At 42.3% G+C, this 24,705-nt stretch overlaps 1 protein-coding gene across 3 annotated transcripts; it reads right to left on the minus strand.

Annotated features, from left to right (window-relative positions):
* Nucleotides 1–1,909: 1,909 nt before the first annotated feature.
* On the minus strand, nucleotides 1,910–24,265 carry AFG2B (AAA ATPase AFG2B). Of its 3 annotated transcripts, none has more exons than XM_077474090.1 (10): nucleotides 23,991–24,265; nucleotides 23,451–23,515; nucleotides 19,160–20,224; nucleotides 15,847–16,032; nucleotides 11,988–12,146; nucleotides 8,329–8,538; nucleotides 7,976–8,197; nucleotides 6,716–6,850; nucleotides 3,634–3,759; nucleotides 1,910–2,105 (listed from the first exon to the last, which is right to left on the minus strand). In XM_077474090.1, exons 1-10 carry the CDS (start codon nucleotides 24,151–24,153, stop codon nucleotides 1,941–1,943), a joined length of 2,496 nt encoding a protein of 831 aa, XP_077330216.1. In that variant the 5' UTR covers nucleotides 24,154–24,265; the 3' UTR covers nucleotides 1,910–1,940. The 3 variants fall into 3 exon arrangements, with proteins under 3 accessions (XP_077330216.1, XP_077330218.1, XP_077330217.1); XM_077474092.1 differs by having other exon boundaries at nucleotides 24,079–24,264; XM_077474091.1 differs by having other exon boundaries at nucleotides 24,069–24,264.
* Between the last annotated feature and the right edge of the window lie 440 nt (nucleotides 24,266–24,705).

Raw genomic sequence — 24,705 nt, forward strand, 5'->3', positions numbered from 1 at the left:
ACCCTAATGCTTGACTGTAGACAAGACACACTTGTCTTTGTGCTCCTCACCTGGTTGCCGCCACACACGCTTGACACCATTTGAACCAAATATGTTTATTTTGCTCTCATCAGACCACAGGACATGGTTCTAGTAATCCATGCCCTTAGTCTGCTTGTCTTCAGAAAACCGTTTGTGGGCTTTCTTGTGCATCATCTTTAGAAGAGGCTTCCTTCTGGGATGACAGCCATGCAGACCAATTTGATGCCGTGTCCAACTTATGGTCTGAGCACTGACAGGCTGACCCCCCCACCACCACTGCAGCAATACTGGCAGCACTCATACGTTTATTTCCCAAAGAAAATCTCTGGATATGATGCTGATCTCGTGCAATTAACTTCATTGGTGGACCGTGTTGAGGCCTGTTCTGAGTGGAACCTGTCCTGTTAAACCGCTGTATGGTCTGGGCCACCGTGCTGCAGCTCAGTTTCAGGGTCTTGGCAATCTTCTTATAGCCTAGGCCATCTTTATGTAGAGCAACAATTCTTTTTATTTTTTCAGATCCTCAGAGTTCTTTGCCATGAGGTGCCATGTTGAACTTTTAGTGATCAGTATGAGTGAGAGCGGTAACACCAAATTTCACACACCTGAGACCTTGTAACACTAATGAGTCACATGGCACTGGGGAGGGAAAATGGCTAATTGGGCCCAATTTGGACATTTTCACTTAGGGGTGTGCTCACTTTTGCTGCCAGATATTTAGACTTCAATGGCTGTGTGTTGAGTTATTTTGAAGGGACAGTAAATTGACACTGTTATACAAGCTGTACACTCACTACTTTATATTGTAGCAAAGTGTCATTTCTTCAGTGTTGTCACATGAAAAGGTATAATAGAATATTTACAAAAATGTGAGGGGTGTACTCACTTTTGTGAGATAGAGTGTGTGTGTAAATATATATACACTGTAATTTGTTTATGGTTACTCTGTTAAAGCACATGAGTATATACATATCAGCAGATATAGGACTGCATAAGAGCATTAAGGTAGAATTACACCCTACACCTAACTAGTCTTAAAAATGTTCCCTCCCCCCACTTCTAAAACATTTTCTGGTTAATCTGTGTAAAAGATGTCTACTTACCTTTTTTTCAGGCTGGTCTGGTCATGTGATCGGGCTTCCCTGTGGATACAAGGGAGCAGAAGAAGCGTATCTACTACTTTATTATTTATTTTTTCCTTTATGCGGTTTAGCCAGCATAGGTGTTAGGAGGCAGAGGGGACATTTCTAAATCTAATTCGGTTTAATCTGGTATTTAAATTAATGGGAGGGTAGATAGCACCATGGAGGAGATGCACCAATACTGAGTATTTTCACAAGTACTTGTGAAAATGCTCCTGATACTTTGTAGTGCGATTTTTCACACATACATAATGGGTGCAAAATGCAGGCAATTTGAAGAGGAATGTGGTGCGATTCCTTTCTGAATCGTATGTGGTTTCCCGCACTGCTCCTGTGGGAACCCAGGCTGAAATGACTACTACAAGCCTGGGTTCACACAGGAGCGGTGGGGAAACTGCTTGTGATTTGGACAGGAATCGCATTGGGATTCTTTGCAGTGCGAAGTGTGCCCATTAATTTTGTATGGACTCAAATAGTAACACAAAGTATTGTTACTTGGTATTGGCGAGTACTTGACCGATAGTATCGATAAAAATTTGGCATCGGTGCATCTCTAACACAATGCACTACTAAACATTCACAGCATTATCCTTATATTGCAGATCTCACAATTGTGGGCAAAGTACAGATGTCAGTAGCAGAAGTGGACAGTAAATCTGCTGTGTTGATGAGCGATTGCATTTGACATCAGCTTAAGGCACTTAGATTGTTCAGAATTCTTTGACATATGCTTTTAAGAGCAAAGATGCTTCAAACAGATCAAAGTACATTTATTCATTATTTAAAAAGATATTCTCTCTCTGTAGGTCCATGTAACTTTTTATATGCTAAAAGATCTTTGGCATTCAAAGACGATGGTACGGATGCTAAAGCCTTTTGGAAATGCTCTTGTTTCACATAGGTAGCCTGTAGTTCAGTCTCTTGTAACGCAACCAGGGCGGCCTGCAGGCAAAGAATGTATATACATATCAGAATAACACACATGATTTTTTTTGTTTTTTTTTTGTTTTTTTTTTTACACACACACACACACACACCTATCTCCTACAAACACATCTTGCTGAAAGCACCAATGGGCAAGGCACAAGAATCAAGGGGAAATAATTTTAGATTATATTGTAAAGGTAATCTCCAGCTAAAAGTTTTAGATGGAGTGGTAAGAGCCAAACTTCTCTCCTTGTTACACATGGGCTCCAGGAAAGAAAGTGAGTAAAGCCGGCCATAGATGGCTCAAAATTCGGCCAGTTAAGCAGGAACCATTAATGGGCAGGCTTGGTTCTACTGAAGATGATAGATCAACTTCAGTACAACCAGCTTGTCAGGTTGTTTCCTTTCAATCGCTGCCTGCCAAAATACAATAGCTGCTCAGGAGGGATTCCCTCATTAACACTGAATGTGTTGATGGGGAAATCCAGCAATTTTCTTTCCTTCAACTTGTGGCTGAAGGAAAGAAAATTGGTCAATATATGGCCTGACTAAATCTCCCCAACTGGGATACATACAGCAATAAAAACCTGAGTTTAACCCTTCCAGTTAGGTTCCCCCCCCCCCTTAAATACAGTTAAGCAGGGAAAGTTTCACTGGATTAAACACACTAAATAGTATTTAAGACTAATTCCAGGCATGGTATATTTGTTATATTGGTCAAGCTTTGGCCACTGGAATTCACTGAAGTAGACACAGCTACTCCACCTTCTGTAATTGGAAAAGGTGCAGAGCATGATGTCACCGCCCGGCCTCTCCACCTCATCCAATCAGAACACCTTGCATTCATTTAGAAAATTGTCATTCGCAATGCATCAGGCCCTCCACTCAGCACGGAACCTGAAAGCAAGTGGAGATGACTGAAGTAGCAGTGTGTATTATAGGGATTTCCAGGAGCATTGGCCAGGTATGGTACTATGTAAAAATACACCATTCCTGGAACTCTTCTTTCAAGGATCAGTTCACCTTTTGGAACATGTAGGATGTTCCAGTAGCTGCAGCCTCTCCCCCTCCCCAGTGACCGGGGAACTTCACCTGGCGCCCCCTGCCACTATTTAAAAATAACATGGCTGTGCAGGGCTCTGCCCACAAGGCCATGTCACTCATTCAAAGTTTCCTGTGAATGACGAACTAGAAGTACTGTCATACTTTGCAACTGATGACTTGTAGTTCAGAATGATGAGCGGCCTTGTAGTTCATTCACAAGCCCTGCACCACAAGTACTGGCTGAAAGCTGCAGGGCTTGTTTGCAGGAGCCTGCCATTGCACCCCTGATCACAGGTGCAATGCTTTCCAAGCTCCTTTGGAAAAGAAATTATAAATGCACATTTATTTTCTTGCAAAAATATGTGCATTTATTATTTTTTCCCAAAAAGTGAACTTATCCTTTAAACTCGCAATCTACGGTGAGATTTGGAACTCATATAATAATAGGTACAATTTTTACCGACCTAAGGTACCATTCCAATACTGAATGAATTCTCACCTCTTTACAAAGATTGTGAAGATCAGCACCAGAGTAAAATGGAGTATCAGCTGCCAGCCTTTCTAGGCACACGTCAGAATGTAATGGCACATTGTTAGTGCAGATTTTCAGGATACATAGCCGCGCCTGTCAATATAGGAGAGAGCAAAACAATAACAAATCTGAACCTAAATAGCAGGTCAGACAAAAGTAGTATATAATAAAAAAAATAATAATAATACATGTAATTATCATTTTACTGCCACCCTATTCACTAATTATATTATTCAATACCTGGCTTTTTCCCAAAACAGTTACAACCACAGATCAATGTCAGAAACCATCGCCATGCTGTATCCCATATCCCCAAGCTCAATACAGATGAGTATATCAGAATTACCATTAGCTTCTGACCCTCATATTTGAATGTATCATAAATGTTCTTGTAAGCAGACCTACAATCAGCTATACTATTTCATGTTAAGTGCATGCATAGTAGACCAGGTGTAACACCATAGATCATAGTATCCCATGGACAATTCCCCTTTTATGCATGTCTCTTCAGAAGACCCAAACCACCTATGTTCAGGTATGAGACATGATCACCCTCTACTTCCTGGCTCAAGATGCTGACACACAAGCATATACAATTTAGGTACATGTGTAGTTTTGCCTTATTCACATGTAACACAAATCAATCCCTGTTGCTGGCTCTCACCTTATAACAGGCTACAAAAGGTACAATATTGCATTCTAATCACTGGAGATAGGCCCTAAAATGTCACTGACCACCAATGCAGGGGGGTGGGGTTAAATGTCACAGCCAGTGTCCACCATATGTTAATAATATTGGCACCAGTTTGAAGGATTATTATGGCGTCCACCAACACCACTGTTGCAGGTTGTTATTGTGTCATCTGGCACCGATATTGGGGTTATCACTGGCACCAGTGTTGAGGGTTATTATTGCATTCACTGACACCAAGATGGGGGATGGAGGGGTTACTGCATCCTCTGATGCCACTGTTGGGAGTAATTATTGTACAAACTGACACCAATGCTGGGGCTATTGAACTCTTCAGTGTTCATTGAGATACACTGAAAATAAAACAATCGGACCGAAATTGACACACAGGGGGTTATTTACAAAGGAAAATCCACTTTGCACTGCAAAGTGGATTTGCCTTTCGTAAATAACCCCCAATGCACAAAAATGTGCTTCTATTGTGCGCCCCCCCCCCCCCCCAGAAGTGTTAGGAGCTGTACTTTGAGGCCATCTAAAATTTTTAAGTTGACCACCACTAGTCTATACCATGGTTGTTGATGTCGCCTACAGGTTAAAAGGACACTAGAGAAAAATCAACAGGCCAGCCAAGATAGACTTTTTTTTTTTTATAACCCAACGCTACCAATCATGCTCAGTGTAGATTAGTATCCTAAGTTAGGACGTCTCTCTCCAGACTCAACACTTGTGTGGATTTGTTTGCAATGTGATCTCTTTTCTTACTGGCAAGCAAAATGGTTAAATATTTTGAAAAGTATCAATTATTTTCTCTTAAAACAAACACAGATGGACATATGTGGCAGGTATTAAAAAATACATTTTCCATATCCAGTAATGGATTAGTTGAAAGAATAAAAAAAAACTAGGGATGCACCGAAATTTCGGCCGCCGAAACATATCGGCCGAAAATGCCATTTTCGGCAATTTGCCGAAAGGAAAAAACGGCCGATAATTGAGCCGAAAATGGGGCGGGGCCTGGGGCGGCACTCCGCCCCCGTCCCGCCCCTGGTGCCTCCCATGATGGGGGTGAATAGCGCAGGACTGATGCAGCCAGCGATGCCCCTCTGCAGTGAAGAGAGCCGTCTGGTTGAATAGAGCGCCGGGAACATCACAGCTTTAATTTCAATAGCTATGTGTTCCCCGTCGCGCGCCGTCACACACAGCCCCTTCCCCTTGTCCGGGGTTACTTTGATAGACAGATCACCTGTCCAGATTGGACGGGTGATCTGTCTATCAAAGTGCCTGGACAAGGGGGAGGGGCTGTGTGTGACGGCGCGCGACGGGGAACACACAGCTATTGAAATTAAAGCTGTGATGTTCCCGGCGCTCTATTCAACCAGATGGCTCTCTTCACTGCAGAGGGGCATCGCTGGCTGCATCAGAGGAAGGAGATTTTCACAGCATTGCCACATATTGATAAGATTATTTACATTAGACTGATGTGTTTATCTAAGAAAACTATTGATAAGAGCGGACATTCCGTTAGTAAACACAGGATCACCTCCCAGAATTACACCTACAACTGGGGATGCACCAAGACAGTAAGTACTCGCTGATTACCTGGCTGCATCACTGGGGGCAACACTGGCTGCATCACTGGGGGCAACCCTGGCTGCATCACTGGGGGCAACCCTGGCTGCATCACTGGGGGCAACCCTGGCTGCATCACTGGGGGCAACCCTGGCTGCATCACTGGGGGCAACCCTGGCTGCATCACTGGGGGCAACACTGGCTGCACTCATCTCTTTTATCAGGTCGCCAGTCTGACCACCTCCTGTACCGTGTCGCCAGTCTCTGACCACCTCCTGTACCGTGTCCCCAGCCTCTGACCACCTCCTGTACCGTGTCCCCAGCCTCTGACCACCTCCTGTACCGTGTCCCCAGCCTCTGACCACCTCCTGTACCGTGTCCCCAGCCTCTGACCACCTCCTGTACCGTGTCCCCAGCCTCTGACCACCTCCTGTACCATGTCCCCAGCCTCTGACCACCTCCTGTGCCATGTCCCCAGTCTCTGACCATCTCCTGTATAAAAATATTTTTTGAAAACAGTCATTTTCGGTATCGGTGCTGTTTCGGTATCGGTTTCGGTTTTCGGCCTAGTGTATTTTTCATTATCGGTATCGGTTTCGGCACCAAAAAACCCATTCGGTGCATCCCTAAAAAAAAAACCTAGTATAAAGTCACAGTATATTGCACGACTTAGTGATTTATGAAGCTGTGCACCAAGACAGTGTTGGAAAATGTGCACTACTAATGGGCCTTGAGGACCAGTGCTGAGCAATATTGATCTGGCTACCAAATGCAGAAACCAACAATTACCTTTTCATCTGGTGGTGGAATATAGAGTAGTTTATCCAGTCTGCCTGGTCGCAGCAAAGCATCATCCAGAACATCTGGCCTGTTTGTAGCTGCCACAATCATTACGGATTTGTTAATCACTTCCTGAAACTTGTCCTGGGAGTAACACATTCATTTACAATTCTGTGTTTGACAATTTTTGATATACTGCATTAAAGGTAAATTAAATAATTCAGGTATTTGTGGATTATAGATACATTACAGCAGAGAAATCCCCAATTATATTGTTACGATTTATCAAGTTTAAGGTGGGGAGTACATATCGGATCTAGTATGTAAACTGTAACAAAATGAATTTGGTTAAAAAAAAAAAAAAAGGACACATGCAGTTCAGCCAGATGCAATTATCAAATTAAAAAATAATCAGAGCAACACTGGGGACTTTATTATAATGGACTTCCCCAAAAAAGGCCCTAGTGTCACTATGATTATGTTGCCACTTTATCCTTTTTTTTTTCTTTCCCTCATGGAAAGGTTTACTTTATCTTTCCAGCTACATGTTGCAGACGTGCTGTCCCAACCTTTAGGTGTATGGGTATTTTAAATCATTTTTGGAACACTAGTACATTTCAGTCTATAACACTAAACCTTTTAACTCTAGAGGAATTTTCATGTCTCAAGAAACCCTTACTAAAATCAAATCATCAGGGCTCAATAGGAACAATGCTCCTTATATTGGCGGTCAATAGGAAGAATGTCCCCCTTAAAGTACTGTTCAGAATGCCACCCTTAAAGACCGCTAAAAAGATATTTGTTGTCATGCAGCTGGCTTTGCTAAGTTATGCTGAACCTTAAACTCTGTAGGCACCAACAAATAGGTGGTTCATCACTCACAGCTCAAGGAATGCCCTAGCAACCTCTGGAGGAACCCCAGGGTTCCACGGAACCCTGGTTGAGAATGGCTGGTCTATGAGCTTGTGTCCACAATTAGTACATATGAATGTAATGTTTTCCTTTATTGATGTTACAATATATCTTAGCTGATCTCTTTCTAATCACTTTATGGCCTGTTGAAAAGCAATTCTACATATCGATTTGTTTAGCAATGTTACAGTTGTAATTTTTAAAATGTCACTTCTGCTTTTATGATCACATCTCTCCACTGCAAAAGAAGTCCAAGTGCATTAAAATAAAGAAAAATCATTTTGAAAACAATAGACGTTTAGACTAATAAAACTTTCAAGGATTCCTCTACCATCTAGTCCAGTTGAATGTACTTACAGGTTCATCGTGACGATAATCAGTATTGCCTTCCAACATTTTCCGGCTCCCTCTGCGTTCTGTTATCTTCAGCCCAACTCCATCCAGTTCATTCAGGAGAACAGAAAGGATTCTCTCTTGTACACCAGAACCTGTCCTGGCCTCTGATCGACACCCTACTATAGCATCAATCTCATCAAGAAATACGATGGCTGGTGTGCTGGCTCTTGCCTGTCTAAAAAGCTGTAAAAGGAAAAAATAAACACCCTGATTTATGAAATTTGGATCAAAGTAACTTAGATCTTGGGGTACCCCAGTCAGATTTTGGATTTCCTTCATCGGGAAAAAGAAATGTGAACTTCATTAATATTTACCTGTGCTAATGTCTTTTCTGAGTCACCCACATAGGGTGAGAAGAGATCAGCACCACTGACCGAGAAAAAAGCACAATGGCAGCTTGTTGCTAAAGCTTTTACCAGCGTAGTTTTAGCGCATCCTGGTGGCCCATAGAGCAGAACTCCTTTTGGTAGCGTCAGACCCATTCTCAGGAAAGCTTCAGGATACTTCATAGGCCACTCAATGCTCTAGACAAAGTACACAAAAAGAAAACAAAATGTGTCCATAGAAGGAATACTATCATTCTCCAATTCCCAGAAAGCAAACAAATAGCAAAAAAATAACATTTCAACTTTCTGAGTAAACTGGAACAGAGAACTAAACATTGCATATATTATGCTTGGTCGAACATCACATGCTCTACAAAGGCAAAGCTTTCAACTACTTACAAAGAAGAGTTTGCCAGATGGTAGTGTCCCCATAATATTGAATAAGATCATTCCAATACTCCCAGTGTAGGCACCATCACCAGGATATAGGGACTATACTATATTCAGTATCTTTGGATTCATTCTGTTATTGTAGCCTTCTGAAAGGCAATCCAGAACCTTATTATAACCATTTATCTCCACTGTAAATCTTTCAGGAACAAAAGTAAAATAAAACAAAATAACTGGACAATCCATTTAGAAAGCAGTTTTTCCTAAAAAGAAAGCAATTCATCATATCCCACAGCCAGCACCACTAAACTTCTATTTAAACATGCTAAAAGTTTGGAGTTTAAGTGATACCCTTTTTATTGGCTATTTTGAGTTGGTAAAGAAAAAACAGAGTTTGTTCAAAGATGGTCAGAATTCATCACCCTTTTGGGAATTTCGAAATACCTTGACCCCGATGTGCAGTGTGGACCCTTGCCAGCCCTTGTGTACTCTAGTGACAATCGGGGCAAGTGGAGAAATCTACAGAGCACAGCAGAAGTGACCAGAATTTGAAATGATGAATGCTGATAACTTTTTTTTTTATTATTTATTTTATTTTTATTTTTTGTAAGCTTTAGGCTTAATACACGTAAACCCAAAAAAGGCATATAGTGTGTGTGGAGCATAAATAGTGGGATTACCGTATTTGCCGGCGTATAAGGCGACTGGGTGTATAAGACGACCCCCTATTTTTCAAGTGAAAACATAGGTTTTGGGCAATACTCGCGGTATAAGACTACCCCCCCCCCCCTTCTGAGGCAACACCATTTAAAAAAACATTAGAACCATTAAAAAACACAAAGCAAGAATGTGCCAACTACTCATCCGCCATTCTGTGATATGTCATAAAGTAAATCAAACAATAATAACACAGAGATCTATTGAATGCCACAACTCTGGAAAGTAGAATTTTTAACTAACCAAACCTATACCACTTTTGGGTTACATTCTATGGGAATTGTCCACCAAATAACATTTTATAACCACCCTGTCATATGTCCCAGATTTACCTGTCCCTCTTGGGTGCCTGCGACCTCAAAGGCAAACAGCAGGATGTATAGTAGTAGAAGATCAGTGAATGGATTTACCCAGGGAAGTATGGTGAGCGGTGTATTATTTTAATGAATACAACGCCTGCTTAGATTGGCAGAGGCTGTAGCATCATCAGCCCTTGCCTCGCTCTCTCTCTTGCGCTCTCTTGCGCTCTCTCTCTCGCTCTCTCTCTCGCTCTCGCTCTCCCAATCCGAGCAGGCTACTCTATGTAGCCTGCTCGGATTGACAGAGGTTGTTACTCCAATCCAAGCAGGCTCTGTATTCATTAATAGAATACATCGCTCGCCGGGATTGGCTCAACGGCGTATACTGTTTGTAGCTGAAGCTACATACAGTATTAGCAGACATTTGGTGGCGGACATCCATCGGGCAGCATTGTATACCCGGCGTATAAGACGACCCCCGATTTTTGGGCATTTTTTTTAAGTGTAAAAGGTAGTCTTATACGCCAGAAAATACAGTAATCAAGCCATGTGTGCAGCATACAGGTTCCTATTGCAGTGAATGGCTATACACTGCTACAGGAGGAATTACACCTGAGCTTAGTTTAGGTCACGCATGCACATACAGCACTAGACACAGAAACATGCATCCAGGGTTGTATGCCCATGTGCAAGTTTACACAAGTGCCAGTATACACCCTTGTATAGCAGCGTACAGTCATTCATTGCAATGGGAGAGGCGGCATGCTGCACCTGCGGCTTGCTTACATTAGCTATTTACACTCCATGTATGCCCTCTTGTGGCCGTGTGCATGAAGCCTTGTTCGGCACCTTATGGTATTAGGCTTAAGGCTGTGGGACAAAAGTACTAATTGCATCCTTTGCAGAGAGGACTGCTTTTCAACTTCTAAAAATGGTGCATTGCAAGAGTTAAGGAGAAGTATAGCCAAACCTCTTTTGACTCCTGTGACCTATTTTTAGCAGAGAGCAGGCTGAAGTCCACTCTCTGCTGACAGAGTCTGGATCTGCCAGTCTCTCAGCAAGCCGCTGAAAAACTGGGCCGGCCGCCCCCACCCCCCTCCACAGCCCAGCGCTCCCAATGAGCGAGGAGGGAGCAGAGCAGAGAGCCGCTGACTTACAGTCTGCAGCTCTGTGCTCGGGGAGCTGTCAGAACCAAGCAATCAGCTGTGTTTAATTGCTTGGTTCTTAGTGCAGAGGAGCCGGGGGACAGATGCTGCATCCACCTAGGCAAGTATAAATTTAAAACAAACAAAACAAACCCATACTTATCGTTTAATTGCTTGTTTAGGTCTAAAATAATTGTTAAAGGCTAAGTTCACCTTTTGGGGAAAAAATAAATAAATGCATGCATTTTTGCAGGAAAATAAAATGTGCATAGTTTTTCCCCCAGGATCCTAAAAAGCATTGCAACCGCGATCAGATGAGCCCAGGTGTAATGTCAGGCTCCTGCGGACAAGTCCTACAGCTTTCTGCCATACCTCTGAACAGGCTATACAGCTGCGGGGCTTGTGAATGGACTATGAGCGCACTGATGAGCACACTCGCAGTCCATTGATGGTAGTTAATTCACAGATCACTTTAAATGAATGACGTGACTGTGTGGGCGAAGCCCCATCAATTTTAAAATGTGACAGTGGCTGTGGGGAAGAGGATGCCTGCCTGCTGTCACATAGAAGGGGGATGGGGGGGGGGGGGGTGAGAGAACATGTGCTGAAACATGTTACACAATAAATACAGGTGTAACATGCTCCAAAAGGAGATAATAGCCTTTAAAGAAGATTTACTTACCCGATCCTCCACTCTATTAGACCAGTCCCTGCAGTGCCTCATCTGCTATGCTCCAGTGATCTGAAGTCCTGATGTCATCAAGACCAATGCAAGGTACACAGCCCTGCAATGGATGTGATGACGCCAAGAGCAATGGGAAACGCCATCTTCAGGGGGAGTGATGTATCAGGTAAGTTAAGTGCTTCTCTCCCCCACTAGACTACACAAGCAGTGAACCCATTCAGTGCAGGCACAGCCCCACTACAAGGGATCATTTTCACATTCCCAGAGTTAGGTTTTAATGTCTGGATTGTTTTTACCACAAATCTGTATTGGAATTCTTGTAATCATTTTAGGATGCAGAACATTTGACATTTCTGCAGACATAAGGAATCCCCATAATAACATCTTGCACATGATCAAGCTGTCCTTTACCTGTTTCAGTACGAGTTTAACATTCTCCAGGCCCCCTATATTCTCCCAGTAGATTGGCTTAAACTCCACCTGTCCAATCGCACTACGAGCGGTAGAAGGACGGATCTTTTTAAAGGCTTCATAAAAATGTGCTCTAGTAACTTGACTCGTCTGACTGTCCTGAAATAAAAGACTATCATTTATATGGCTTCATTATAATTATCATTGATTTATTTATACATGGATCAATCATCAATTAAGCAATATATAAAGACTGAAATCTCAGGTTCTAATATTAAGGCAATAAACAAAACTTAATGCATGGGGTTTATCATTTACCACTGTTGATGTGAAGCTGTGACCAAGTTATATATATTCAAGTATCATAACATTCTGAATAAGCAGTCAATGAGCTTCAAAATAAACTCACTGGCCTCTGCAGCTGCTGACACTGTGGAGAAATGCATTCTCAGAGCTTACAGCAGAAACACAAAAGTCAACTCCAGTCTATTCTTTAGCTGCATTAGCTGTAAAAAAAACAAAAAAAAAAAAACAAACAAACACAGTGTAATACTGACATATAATCACACACATAAGCTGGACTTGATGGACTTGTCTTTTTTCAGCCCCACCTACTATGTAACGGCTCAGGTTTTTATTTTTTACCTTTATGCATTCCATGTATGAAGGTAAAAAAATTCTGTGAGCTGCTCCCCCACAGCCCCCCCCCAATACTAACCCGAGCAGCCATCTTGTGCAATCCTGGGTCTCCCTCTCCCTTGGCTGAGACACAGCAGCAGGAGCCATTGCCAATCACAGCCAGTGAGCCAATGAGGAGAGAGCAGGGGTGGGCCAAGCCACAGCTCTATGTGTCTAAGGCTCCTTTCACACTGTCAGACCACCGACAAAACTGACAGGCAGACCTGAACGGGCGCTCCATGTTAGTCTATGGTGCGGCGGATGTCAGTGGTGACATGTCCACTGACATCCGACCCGGTCCGATCCACTAAAATCAGACGGATGGACCTACATTCGTATCCATCCCTGGTGGATCGTATCGGGCCTGATATCTCCATAGCAACCAGTGGCGCTCGACAAGCCCCTCCTCGCTCAATGAGCAGAGAGGGACCTGAAATCCGCCGGCTCAGAGGAGATCAACAGAGAGATCTTCCGCTGAGCTGGTGGACAGAGGTGGACTTCGTGGCAGCGGATCCGCCTCCTGGAAATGAAGCCTTATGAAGTCAATGGGCACAAGTCGGATAGAAGTCGCCTATATAATGGGTCCAGAAAGCTCAGTTTATAAATGCAGTGAAAATTTTTTAAGGGACACGAATGTCACAAAAGTTCATGGTCTGCTGATAAGAGCCTGTGTGAAAGGAGTTCCCTTTAATCCAAAATACTCTGTACTATAAATCTACTGCAGGCACAAATTTACTTTATATCCATGTATACTATATGCGTTTTTTTTTAAACAGATTTTATAAATATATGGAGAAATTAGAAAATGCGGTTTATGAATGTGTATAATAAAACCTAATGAAAAATATTCCAAGTGCAATATTGTCATATAACCAATTCAGTTTAAAAGCATTCCCCTCTGGATGATCGGTGTACCTTGCAGAGATTTTATCAATCTTAGTTGGGGATTCCTACCTTTTGTTATTCTGAAGAAATCGCCGTTTGTCTGTCTCCATGTGGGAAAGTGAATCTGTATGGGAGCGGTTTTATAATTATCAATCAGCTGCTGCATGTACATTAAGCCTAATTGTGAAATGTCTTACTTGCCAAAAATGTGTAATTTTTATTCAGTTATTTTTTAACCAGACAGCCAGGTTCTGAGTTGACTTTTCATTACAGTAGTTAAAAGGTAACTCTGCTTTAGTTGGGGAAAAAAAAAGCCAATTTAAAATAAATAAATAAACGACGCCCCCAGAAATGTCATTTCCTGCGTGTGTGATTGGCTCACTGATGTTCCCAGAAGTCTATAGTAAAATACAAGTCAGATTTTGGGCATCCAAAACCTGCAGACCCAACCCCTTTCCTATTGGCACCCTGCAGGTGCAGCAGCTGATTGATGTTCTACAACTTCTCCTGAACAATTTAACTTGACAAATAGTAATGGACGTTTAAAATCATTCGTTTTGCCGCATTTTACATGCCACGTTTGCGTTTAGAATCGTTTTTTTTCTTTTTCAAAATAGTAAAAAATTAAAAACACCTGTAAACGAAACGCAGCTAAATGCGTTTACAAGCTGTTACAGGCATTTGGCGTTTCAAATGCCTCTGAACATCCATCCTAAACGCATTTTTTGGCTTTCCAAAAAATGCTTCTAAACTCAACTGCCTAGAAATGACTATAAATGACAAAAGTGTATGTGTACTGATAAGATAACATACAGGAGAATTCAAGGGCAGCTGAAAAAATGCCTAATTGCTCCTAAATGTGCGTTTACCAGCAGCAGTGTACATGAAGCCTTAAAGGGTAAATGTAGTACTGTTATCCCCCCTGCTCCCTCCTCATAGGATTTGACTGAGAGCTGCAGGAGCCAATGGCTCTCGCTGCTCCCAGAGACTCCTGTGAATGCAGGAAGAGAGGAGCAACACAGGACAGCTCTGGATCGATGGAGGTCTCAGGTAAGTGAGTGGCGGTAAGTGAGTGGCAGAGAATGTATTAGGGTAAAAAAACTTTTGTCTTTAGAACTACGTTAACCACTTGCCAACCGCTGCATACCCATATAGGTCGGCACAATGGCAGCGGTGGACAAATGGGCGTACCTGTACATCTCCTTTAATTGGCAGGGCTAGCGGGCGCACGTGACCATGCCCGCAGACTCAATGTCCGCCGGTGTCCCGCGATCGTATCACGGAGCTGCAGAACAGGAAAATGCAAACAAGGCATTTATCCTTTCTGCCTCGTGACATAACAGGGATCTACTGCTCCCTGTCATCAGGAGCAGTGATCACCGTCATGTCAGTGGTAGCCCATCCCCCCCCCACAGTTAGAATCACTCCCTACGACACACTTAACCCCTTGATCGCCATCTAGCGTTTAACTCCTTCCCTGCCAGTGTCATTTACACAGTAATCAGTGCATTTTTATAGCAGTGATCGCTGTATAAATGACAATGGTCCCAAAATATTGTCTAAAGTGTCCGATGTGTCCACCATAATGTCGCAGTCAGGATAAAAATTGCAGTTCCCCCCAAAAAAAAAAAAATATACTAAAAATACCAATACCAAAATACTAAACTATCCCCCATTTTGTAGACGCTATAACTTTTGCACAAACCAATCAATATACGCTTATTGTGTCTTTTTTGTTTTTTTTTAACCAAAATATGTAGAAGAATACATATCAGCCTAAACAGAGGAAAAAAATTATTTTCCATATATTTTTGGGGGATATTATAGCAAAAAGTAAAAAATATTGCTTTTTTTTCCAGAATTGTCGCTATTTTTTTGTTTATAGCGCAAAAATTAAAAAATGCGGAGGCGATCAAATACCACCAAAAGAAAGCTCTATTTGCAGGGGTAAAAAAAAAAGGACGTTAATTTTTTTATTTTTTTTTGGTTAAAGTCGCACTGCCACGCAATTGTCAGTTAAAGTGACGCAGTGCCGAATCGCAAAAAGTACTCTGGTCAGGAATGAGGTAAAATCTTCCAGGGGCTGCAGCAGTTAAAGGGATTGTAAACGATCACCTTGTACAAAAACTCATTCATAAAATGAAAGGCAAAACATTTATATACAAATACATTATAAGTATTTAATTTAATATAAAAATTGAATTTTGTAACTCTAACACATGAATGGAACAAATGTAATTGTACGTTATCTGCTAATACAAAACTGTCCAAAAGTCCTTGTAGGCACTTATATTACCTGGTGCACCTGCAGCACAACTTGCATAGCAGCTTCGCGGCACAGCGCAGTGAGATCAGCCCCTACGTAGCCCACCGTCATGTCGGCCAGAACACCAACATCCACATCACTGCTGACGGGCATATTAGATAGGAGTACTTGAAGAATGGCTCTTCTCTGGCAGAGTGTGGGAGTTCCAATAATAACCTACAGAAGAGAACCAGAATTTTCCCCAAATTCTTTTCATATAGGTTACAAGGATTGATCAGAAATAAACATATTTGCCATCACTGAATCAAAAGTGACATAGAATAAAACTTAATCCTGTAACAGAAAACCTTTAGTGTAAAATCAACTCAACTCCAGCTAATGAAAGGGTGCCGCTTTGTGATAAAGACATTCATCACTGCAGAATTCTCTGATTTAAGGCAGGTTCACACCACAATTTCTGCGGTCAAAATACATTTCTGCATGTGTGTTTTATTAAGTGTTTTTGATGCATTTTGCAGCATTCCAGATGCCTTCCATACAGAAAAAAATGCAACATGATCTACTTTTACTGACTGCACTGGTGTGAACTAGGACCATTGGAATCCATGTTAATCATTGTCCATGCATTTTTGATGCAGAATAAAAACGCATTTGGCTACATCTGGAGTGAACCAGCCCCGATTATCCTTTCACACCAGCGTCCAGTCTTGATCGGTCAGTCAGCCTTTCATACAAATCCAAACTGAAATGTATTGCTATGGAATTTATATTATGTGACTCTCCATTCCAATCTATGCCTGTTTATGTCTGCAAAAAAAGGTTTGCCTTGAGGGCCGGTTCACACAGGGGGCGACACGAGGCGACACGACTTGCCGTGCCGCGACCTCAGCGGCGACTTGCAAATGACTTCTGTATAGAACTCAATGCAAGTCGCCCGAGGTCGCCCAAAAGTAGTACAGGAACCTTTTTTCTAAGTCGGAGCGACTCGAGTCGCTCCTCTTAGAACGGTTCCGTAGTACAGAACGGGGGCAACTTGTCAGGTCGCGGCACGGCAAGTCGTGTCGCCTCGTGTCGCCCCCTGTGTGAACCGGCCCTTACTGTTTTTGTGGATATAAACAAATGTTGAACGTTTATGTCCGCTCACCTTCATTGTAAAAAGGATTAGGTTTTCATGTTTTTTTTTTTTAAACCGTCTTCATAACAGAACGGGCGACGCCCATGTAAAAGAGCCTGTAAAAGCTAAAATGTAATCCAATATGTAATATTTTGCTTCCCTAGACCCCCCCCCCCCAGCAAGCTTTTCACCAGAAACTTCATTTTTAGTGCAATTTTAAATGGACACATTATCAGGGTTATTAGGGGATACTGTTTTTCTTTGTTTTAAAATCGGTGAATACTGATACTTATGTTCAAGTGCTGATACCGAACACCGATACCTTTGCAGTGCGGTTTTAGCCCATACAAAATGAGAGGGCTCAAATCTCACTGCAAAGAATCACATGCAATTTGAACAGAAATGCGGTGTTCAAATCACATGCAGTTTCCCACACCGCTCCTGTGTGAACCCAGGCACAATTTACAATGACAAACTTGAGTTCACCCAGGAGCGGTGGGGGATACCACATGTGATTCGGACAGGAATCGCACCGCGTTTCTGTTCAAATCGCATGATTTTGTTTACAGCGAGATTTGAGCCTACTCATTTTGTATAGGCTAAAATCGCACTGCAAAAAAGGTATTGGTATTCAGCATCGGCATCAGCATTTGAGTATCAGTACTCACCAATTTAAAAAAAAAAAACATATTGTATGGGCTTAAATCGCACTGCAAAGGAATCGGTTTAGGTCTCAAAACATTTGCATGAGTATACGTAATCGTGCAAATGCTCAGTATCGGCACCAATATTGGTAATACAACTATATATTGACAAACTAAACATAATCTCAATATATGAGCACATAAGGTGACTCACAAAACGCTTTGACTAGGCAACATAAAACTTTCTCCCAAAATTGTATAAAAAATAAAAAGAAGTATCTATAGTTGACAAGATACCTTTACATTTTATATAGATGTGGAATTTATTATTATTATAATTTAGGTGTAATTTGTTGTATGGATTTATAACTATTGTCATCTATTTTAGAGAAAAAAAAAAAAATGTACAGACCATATCAACAATATGTCAGCAATAACTTCTCACTTTTGATCCTAAAGAAACAGACAAATTCTGTGAAACACGCTGACCACTATAGGTGACATGGTGGCGAACGCTATAATCTGAAATAGTCTTCTGTATGTATACATTTGTATATATTATTTTACCATAAGAATATTCGATTGATTTTAAAAAACAGTTGATAAAATCTGTGTGCTTTTTAGCAAAATTCGGTATGTATTTTAAAAATTTCTCGGGGTGCTATATCTAAAGTATCTTTCTTTCCATATATATTGCCGTTTTTCTTGGGATGATAGCAATCTGCAGCTGGCCATACACTAGTAGACTTGTATTCTAAAATTGCCGACTGTAGCAATGAGAAAATGACATTCAATCCAATATCAAATGTTAAAAGCAAACATTTTAAGTACTTGTGTACGACATCTGTCAAGTCATTAAATGTACTGAGACTATTCATTGGAATGAACATTTGAAAATCCACCAGTGTATGGCCAGCTTAAGAATATTATTGGATTCTGTCTGTGTCCACCCATTTTAGCTAGATATCATGCATAGTAAATTACCATATTTTTCACTCCATAAGGCACACTCTCCCTCCCCCAATAAATGGGAGAAAATGTTGGTGCATCTTATGGAGCGAATACTGACCAGAATTCCCCCCCCCCCGCCATGACACAATAGCGGGCGGCTCTCTCCCGCAAGCCTTGTCATCTCTTGGCTAAGCCTGTCCCTCACAGAAGACAGAGCAGCCTCAGCAGCGGAATGGAGTACAGCCGATCCTGCTGCTCTGTTTGCTATCTGAGTGACAGATGGATATGATGACATCCTCGCCAGTCGCCGGGCACAGGTCAGGCTGCATTTTAACTGGGCACTGGTCAGGCTACATTTTTAATGGGAACAGGTGAGGCTGCATTTAATGGTCTATTTAGTGGGCACAGGTGAGGCTGCATTTATTGGTGCATTTAGTGGGGACAGGTCGGGCTGCACTTTTAATGGGCACAGGTAAGACAGCATTTAATGGGACTGGTCAGGCTACACTTCATGGGCATTGGTAAATATTTTAGTACACTATTTCGTTCAGAATATTTTTTTCTTGTTTCCCTCTTCTAAAACCTAGGTGCCTGTTATGGTCAGGTGCGTCTTACTGAGCAAAGAATAAGGTACCTCCCTGTCGAATCTCCCTGGTCGTCTCAGAGCTGAATCTATAGCATCAGGACGGTTTGAAGCCGCAACAATAACCATTTTGTTATCACTGTGAATCCCATCCATGAGTGTCAAAAGCTGAGCGACTATGCGATTTTCAGGAGCATTACTTGAGCCTCCACGTTTAGGACACAAGGATTCAATCTCATCAATAAACAGGATGCAAGGTCCTCCATGAGAAATGTCTCTGGCTCTCTCAAAATATTTTCTTAAATTCTCCTCACTCTCTCCAGGCCTCGGTCCATGAATTGCTGGCCCATTCAGGCTAATTAGATAGGCTCCAACTTGTCTTGCAACAGCTTTTACTAAAAGAGTTTTCCCAACTCCAGGAGGACCAACTAAGAGAAGGCCTCTGGGACACGTTAAACCTAGTTTGGTTAAGGTCTTTTGATAGTGGAAAGGTAAATTGATGATCTCACAGAGTGAGGCACATACTTCTTCCATTCCAGCAACTTTGTACTGAGGAGCACTGTCAGCTATGTGCTTGTACCACTCCAGTGCTATGACCTCTTTAATGTTCAAGTTTGTCTTTGCTGTTATAATGCCAGCGCCAGCAGTTACAGGGTCCATGTCTATTACCTCCACAATCACAACTGGTGAGTCGTCAGTCATTTTTACCACATATTGAGGTAGCACATACATATTTCTCAGCAAGTCCCTCACCACCTCATGGAGCATTGCATCTGATAAAGCCAATTTCACTTCCAAATTCCTCAGTACCACTTTCACTGTCACCCTTTTTAACTTGATAGGATTTAAAACTTTTAAATAATTTAAACAAAGTGAACCTGTGTGGTCTATTGTAGGTTTTGTCAATGCAGAGCACATGGTGTCAAATTGAAGAAAGCCATCAGAAAGGTCCTTCCTTGGCCAAGCTGTGCACAGACAGTTGCCACTTGGTAATGATATCAGGATAGGGAAACCGATTTTAGCTCCCAGATGCGACATAGCTTTGGGTCCCAATCTACATCTTTGTGATCCATGGTCTTCATAATCCAATGGCAATAGCTTAAGCTCTGTGTCCATCTGTAATAAAATAACATTACAGTTAAATAGATATCAGTATGAGATAAAGGTTTATGTATAGCCTAAAACTTTTTTGGGGGAAAAAAATGGTAAAGGATTAGAACATTTGTCTGGCTTTTATTGATGTCTATGTTCCTGCTGGGGAGTCAACCCCTCTATTTGTACTGGTGACTAAGGATGAGCTTTGGTTGCTCTAAACCCAATATTGGGCTGAATCCAGATGTAAGCCACCAGTGCTGGGCCACACAGCTGTGGGCAAGGCATTTGCCACCCCGCGGTTGCAGGGATGCTTGTGACATAATACCCAATATGGCCATAGGTAGTGCCTTGACCACAGCTGATTTGGTGGACACTAACACTGACAGCTGGGTTGAAATTGATCCTGAATCAAACTCAAGACTATCTCTACTGGTGACCATTGTCACCATTGTCACTGAGACAGTAAAATTAGCCAAAGATGGATTTCAATCTTTCTATGGGCAGGCTAGTTGTACTAAAGTCGATCCACCGCTCAACTTTAGTACAACCAGCCTGTCTGTTTTGTTTTTCGTGTGATGACTTCCGGCAGCCGACAGTAATCAATGTATTCTGACAGGTGGGAAACCTCCCACTGTCAGAATACAAAAGCTCTGCAGGAGGAATTCCGCCATCAACACTGAATGTGTTGATGGGGGAATTGAGTTGTTGATCAGTGTATTCTGACAGCAGCGGATTCCTCTACCCACCTCAATTGTTTGGATGGGGGAAATCTGGTTGATAAAAAAAAAAAAATGGATACAGTTAAGCCAGATTTAAAGTGGAACTTCACCGAAAAGGGAAGATGAGCTTTTCCACCTCCTCTCCAACTTTTGAACACATTCTTATTTGGGGGTGCAGCAGGTACCTAGTTTTGATAGGTACCTGCTCCCACTTCTGCTTAGATCACCTGGGCGATCCAAACATAAGTTCAGCCTTCACCGCCTTCTGGAACACATCACAGGTACCAATAGGCTGCGGGACCATTCACAAAGTGCAATGCGGCTCGTACACTGGGAAGCCACAAGGAGTCACAGCCGGCTTCCCTTAGTAAACATGCCGGCGCCAGGGACACAAAGACTTGCAAACAAACAACAGGCCCAGATGAGGAAGGTGCTATATCCTTGGACAGGTAAGTTGCTCTTTTATTAAAAGTCAGAAGCTACAGTATTTTCAGCTGCTGACTTTTAATTCTTTGTTTCTAGGGCGAAGAACTACTTTAATGCCATGTCCACCCTAACATGTTCCCTTTAACCCCAAATACTCTGTACTATAAATCTAAAGCAAAGCACTAATTTACTTTATATTATTTTCTAGCAAGTATCTTCAAACCACTTCCAAAAACATGAAGAAAAAAAGATAATGTAGTTTGCGAACACGTATAATAAAGCCTAAAATAAAGTGTGCCAAGAGCAATATTCTCATATAGCCAATTAAGTTTACAGCACTGAGCTCTGTGTACTTTATTCTTTGAACTACCTTCATATTATCACAATTCACAGATCAAAATACAGTATTAGCAGCTGCTGAATTCTAAGTAAGGAGTTACATAGTCCTTGGCTAGCCAATGCCCCTGAACCTGGTCAATAGAAGCACTGGCCATAACTAGGAATGCAGACTTTACAGCGCTGGAAGAGGTCATTTTGCTGGGTACATATGAAACAATGTGCAAATATTCTGTGCATACCTGCACATTATGGCAAAAAAGACCTTGGGGGCCCAAAATTTGCCATTTTCCCTGGCAAGCTCTGTGCCTGTAATCGAGCCACTGTGTGCTTCCTGTAGATATAGATTGTAAGCTCTAACGAGCAGGGCCCTCTGATCCCTCCTGTATTGATTTGTATTGTAAGTGTACTGTCTGCCCTCATATTGTAAAGCGCTGCGCAAACTGTTGGCGCTATATAAATCCTGAATAATAATAATAATAATAATAATAATAATAATAATAACCCCTTCCCGCCGAGCGTACGCAGATCTGCGTACTCGGCTTCCGGGGGGTATACCGGGATGATGCCCGCACCTGCAGGCATCATCCCGGTACCGTTTTTTACAGCGGGCGATTGGCTTTCCAGCCATAACAACCGATGCGGCTAAAAGCCGCTCGGCTGTTATGCCGGAGGAGCGGGAGGGGACGTCCCCCCCTCCCGCCGCCTCTCGCCACTGTTACCGGTGCTCCCGCTCGATCGGGAGCACCGATTCCCTGTCCGACGCCTCCGGCTGCTGCGGAGGAACTGGAACGAAGCCGTAATCGGCTTCGTTCCAGTCTCCTCATCGTAAACACGGAAGCGACGTCATGACGTCACTTCCCGTTTACTCGGCTGCCAATGGCGCCGGTTTTAAAAAAATATCCGGTATTCAGAATCGCCCTTTTCGGCGATCTGAATACATTGAAGTGTAAAGGAGGGGTGGGGGGTCTTTTAGACCCCCGATCCCTCCATAAAGAGTACCTGTCACCACCTATTACTGTCACAAGGGATGTTTACATTCCTTGTGACAGCAATAAAAGTGATCAAATTTTTTTTTTTTTTTTTTTAAAACAATTTAGTCGTTTTAAAATAAATAAAAAAAATAAAAAAATAAAAAAAAAAAAATTTCAAAGCGCCCGCCGTCCCCGCGAGCTCGCGAAGCAAAGAAAACGCATACGCAAGTCGCGCCCGCGTATGTAAACGGTGTTCAAATCACACATGTGAGGTATCGCCGCGATCGTCAGAGCGAGAGCAATAATTCTAGCAGTAGACCTCCTCTGTAACGCTAACCTGGTAACCGTAAAAAATTTTTAAAGCGTCGCCTATTGAGATTTTTAGGTACCGTACTTTGTCGTCAATCTACAAGTGCGCGCAATTATAAAGTGTGACATGTTTGGTATCTATTTACTCGGCGTAACATTATCTTTCACATTACGCAAAAAAATTGGGCTAATTTTACTGTTTTGTTTTTTTTTTATTCATGAAAGTGTCCCTTTTCCCAAAAAGTTGCGTTTAAAACACCACTGCGCAAATACCGTGTGACATAAAATATTGCAACAATCGCCGTTTTATTCTCTAGAGCCTCTGCTAAAAAAATATATATAATGTTTGGGGGTTCCAAGTAATTTTCTAGCAAAAAATATGGATTTTAACTTGTAAACACCAAATTCCAAAAATAGGCTTAGTCATGAAAGGGTTAATATAAGGAACCCAAAAATGGAACCATAAAGACAACTATAACTAACCTTAACAGAGGACATCAGGCTGAGGGCAATGCAATGGTGATAAAAGCATTCCGCCTTTATTATGCCTACAGGAGAGTACAATCAGCATTAACATACAATACATATTGAAATCCCATCTACTATACCATACCCCATCTTATTTACTATACCATATACTGTACCCCATCGTATCTACTATACAAGACCATCCCATATAGTGTACTATACATTGTACCATGCAATCTACTATATCCCATCCCATATAACAGTGTTTCTCAGCTCCAGTCCTCAAGGCGCCCCAACAGGTCATGTTTTCAGGTCTTCCATTATTTTGCACAGGTGATTTGATCAGTTTCAGTGCCTTAGTAATTACCACAGCTGTTTCATGTGAGGGATATCCCGAAAACATGACCTGTTGGGGCGCCTGGAGGACTGGAGTTGAGTAACACTGCCATATAATATACTACACCATCCCATACATACTATATATTTTATACTATACTACGTATCATCCAATACACTATATTATGCCATGCACCGTCCACTATACAATACTCTCACCCTCTTGTATTTTACAGTGCTGTCTCCCTATATCCACTATAAACTCCCCCATATAAAGTATCATATACTGTTCCTCACGTGTCCCTACACCATCAACTTCCGGGTTCCATGACAGTGACATCAGCGCAGGGCATGCCGGGAGATGTAGTTCCGTCCTTGTCATCCAATGGAGGAGAGCGGTGCGATGTCTGGGAGGGGCTGGTTGTGTGCTGTATGGTGGTCTGGGCAGGGCCCCGCCTCTGTCAGGGTCTCGCTATAGAACAGTACCGTGTACCGATACAGACCTGCAAGTGATGTGTTGTGATTGGGCAGTGTAAAGTGGGCGGGATTTTGTCTTTTATTATTACTGGATTCCCGAAGGTGAATGTAAAGCTGCCATATGACCAGCAGGGGGCAGCCTGCGAGCGTTGAATACAGCGGTGTGTAGTGAGTGTCAGTGATATATAATGAAGCTATATGCCCGACCTTAGTACTGAGCATCGCTTCCTGCCCGGACACAATCACACCATTCATTGTACTGAGAGACCCTGAGATCACTAGAAGGAACCTTCTCCCTGCCTGGCGGAGAGTAGAACTCATTGGGAAGATTTCCTCTCTATTACCCTTCTGGGGACAACCCAACATTTGGGATTTCTTTACTTTTTTTTTTTACAGGAAACAGGATGAATCTCCCTAGTGGGGACACCGAGAGCAATAAAACCCGACAGGTGATATC

The sequence above is a fragment of the Lithobates pipiens genome, unplaced genomic scaffold (assembly GCF_037356315.1).
Source record: "Lithobates pipiens isolate NorthernLeopardFrog02 unplaced genomic scaffold, aLitPip1_a1.2 Scaffold_8, whole genome shotgun sequence".
Classification (NCBI taxonomy): Eukaryota; Metazoa; Chordata; class Amphibia; order Anura; family Ranidae; genus Lithobates; species Lithobates pipiens.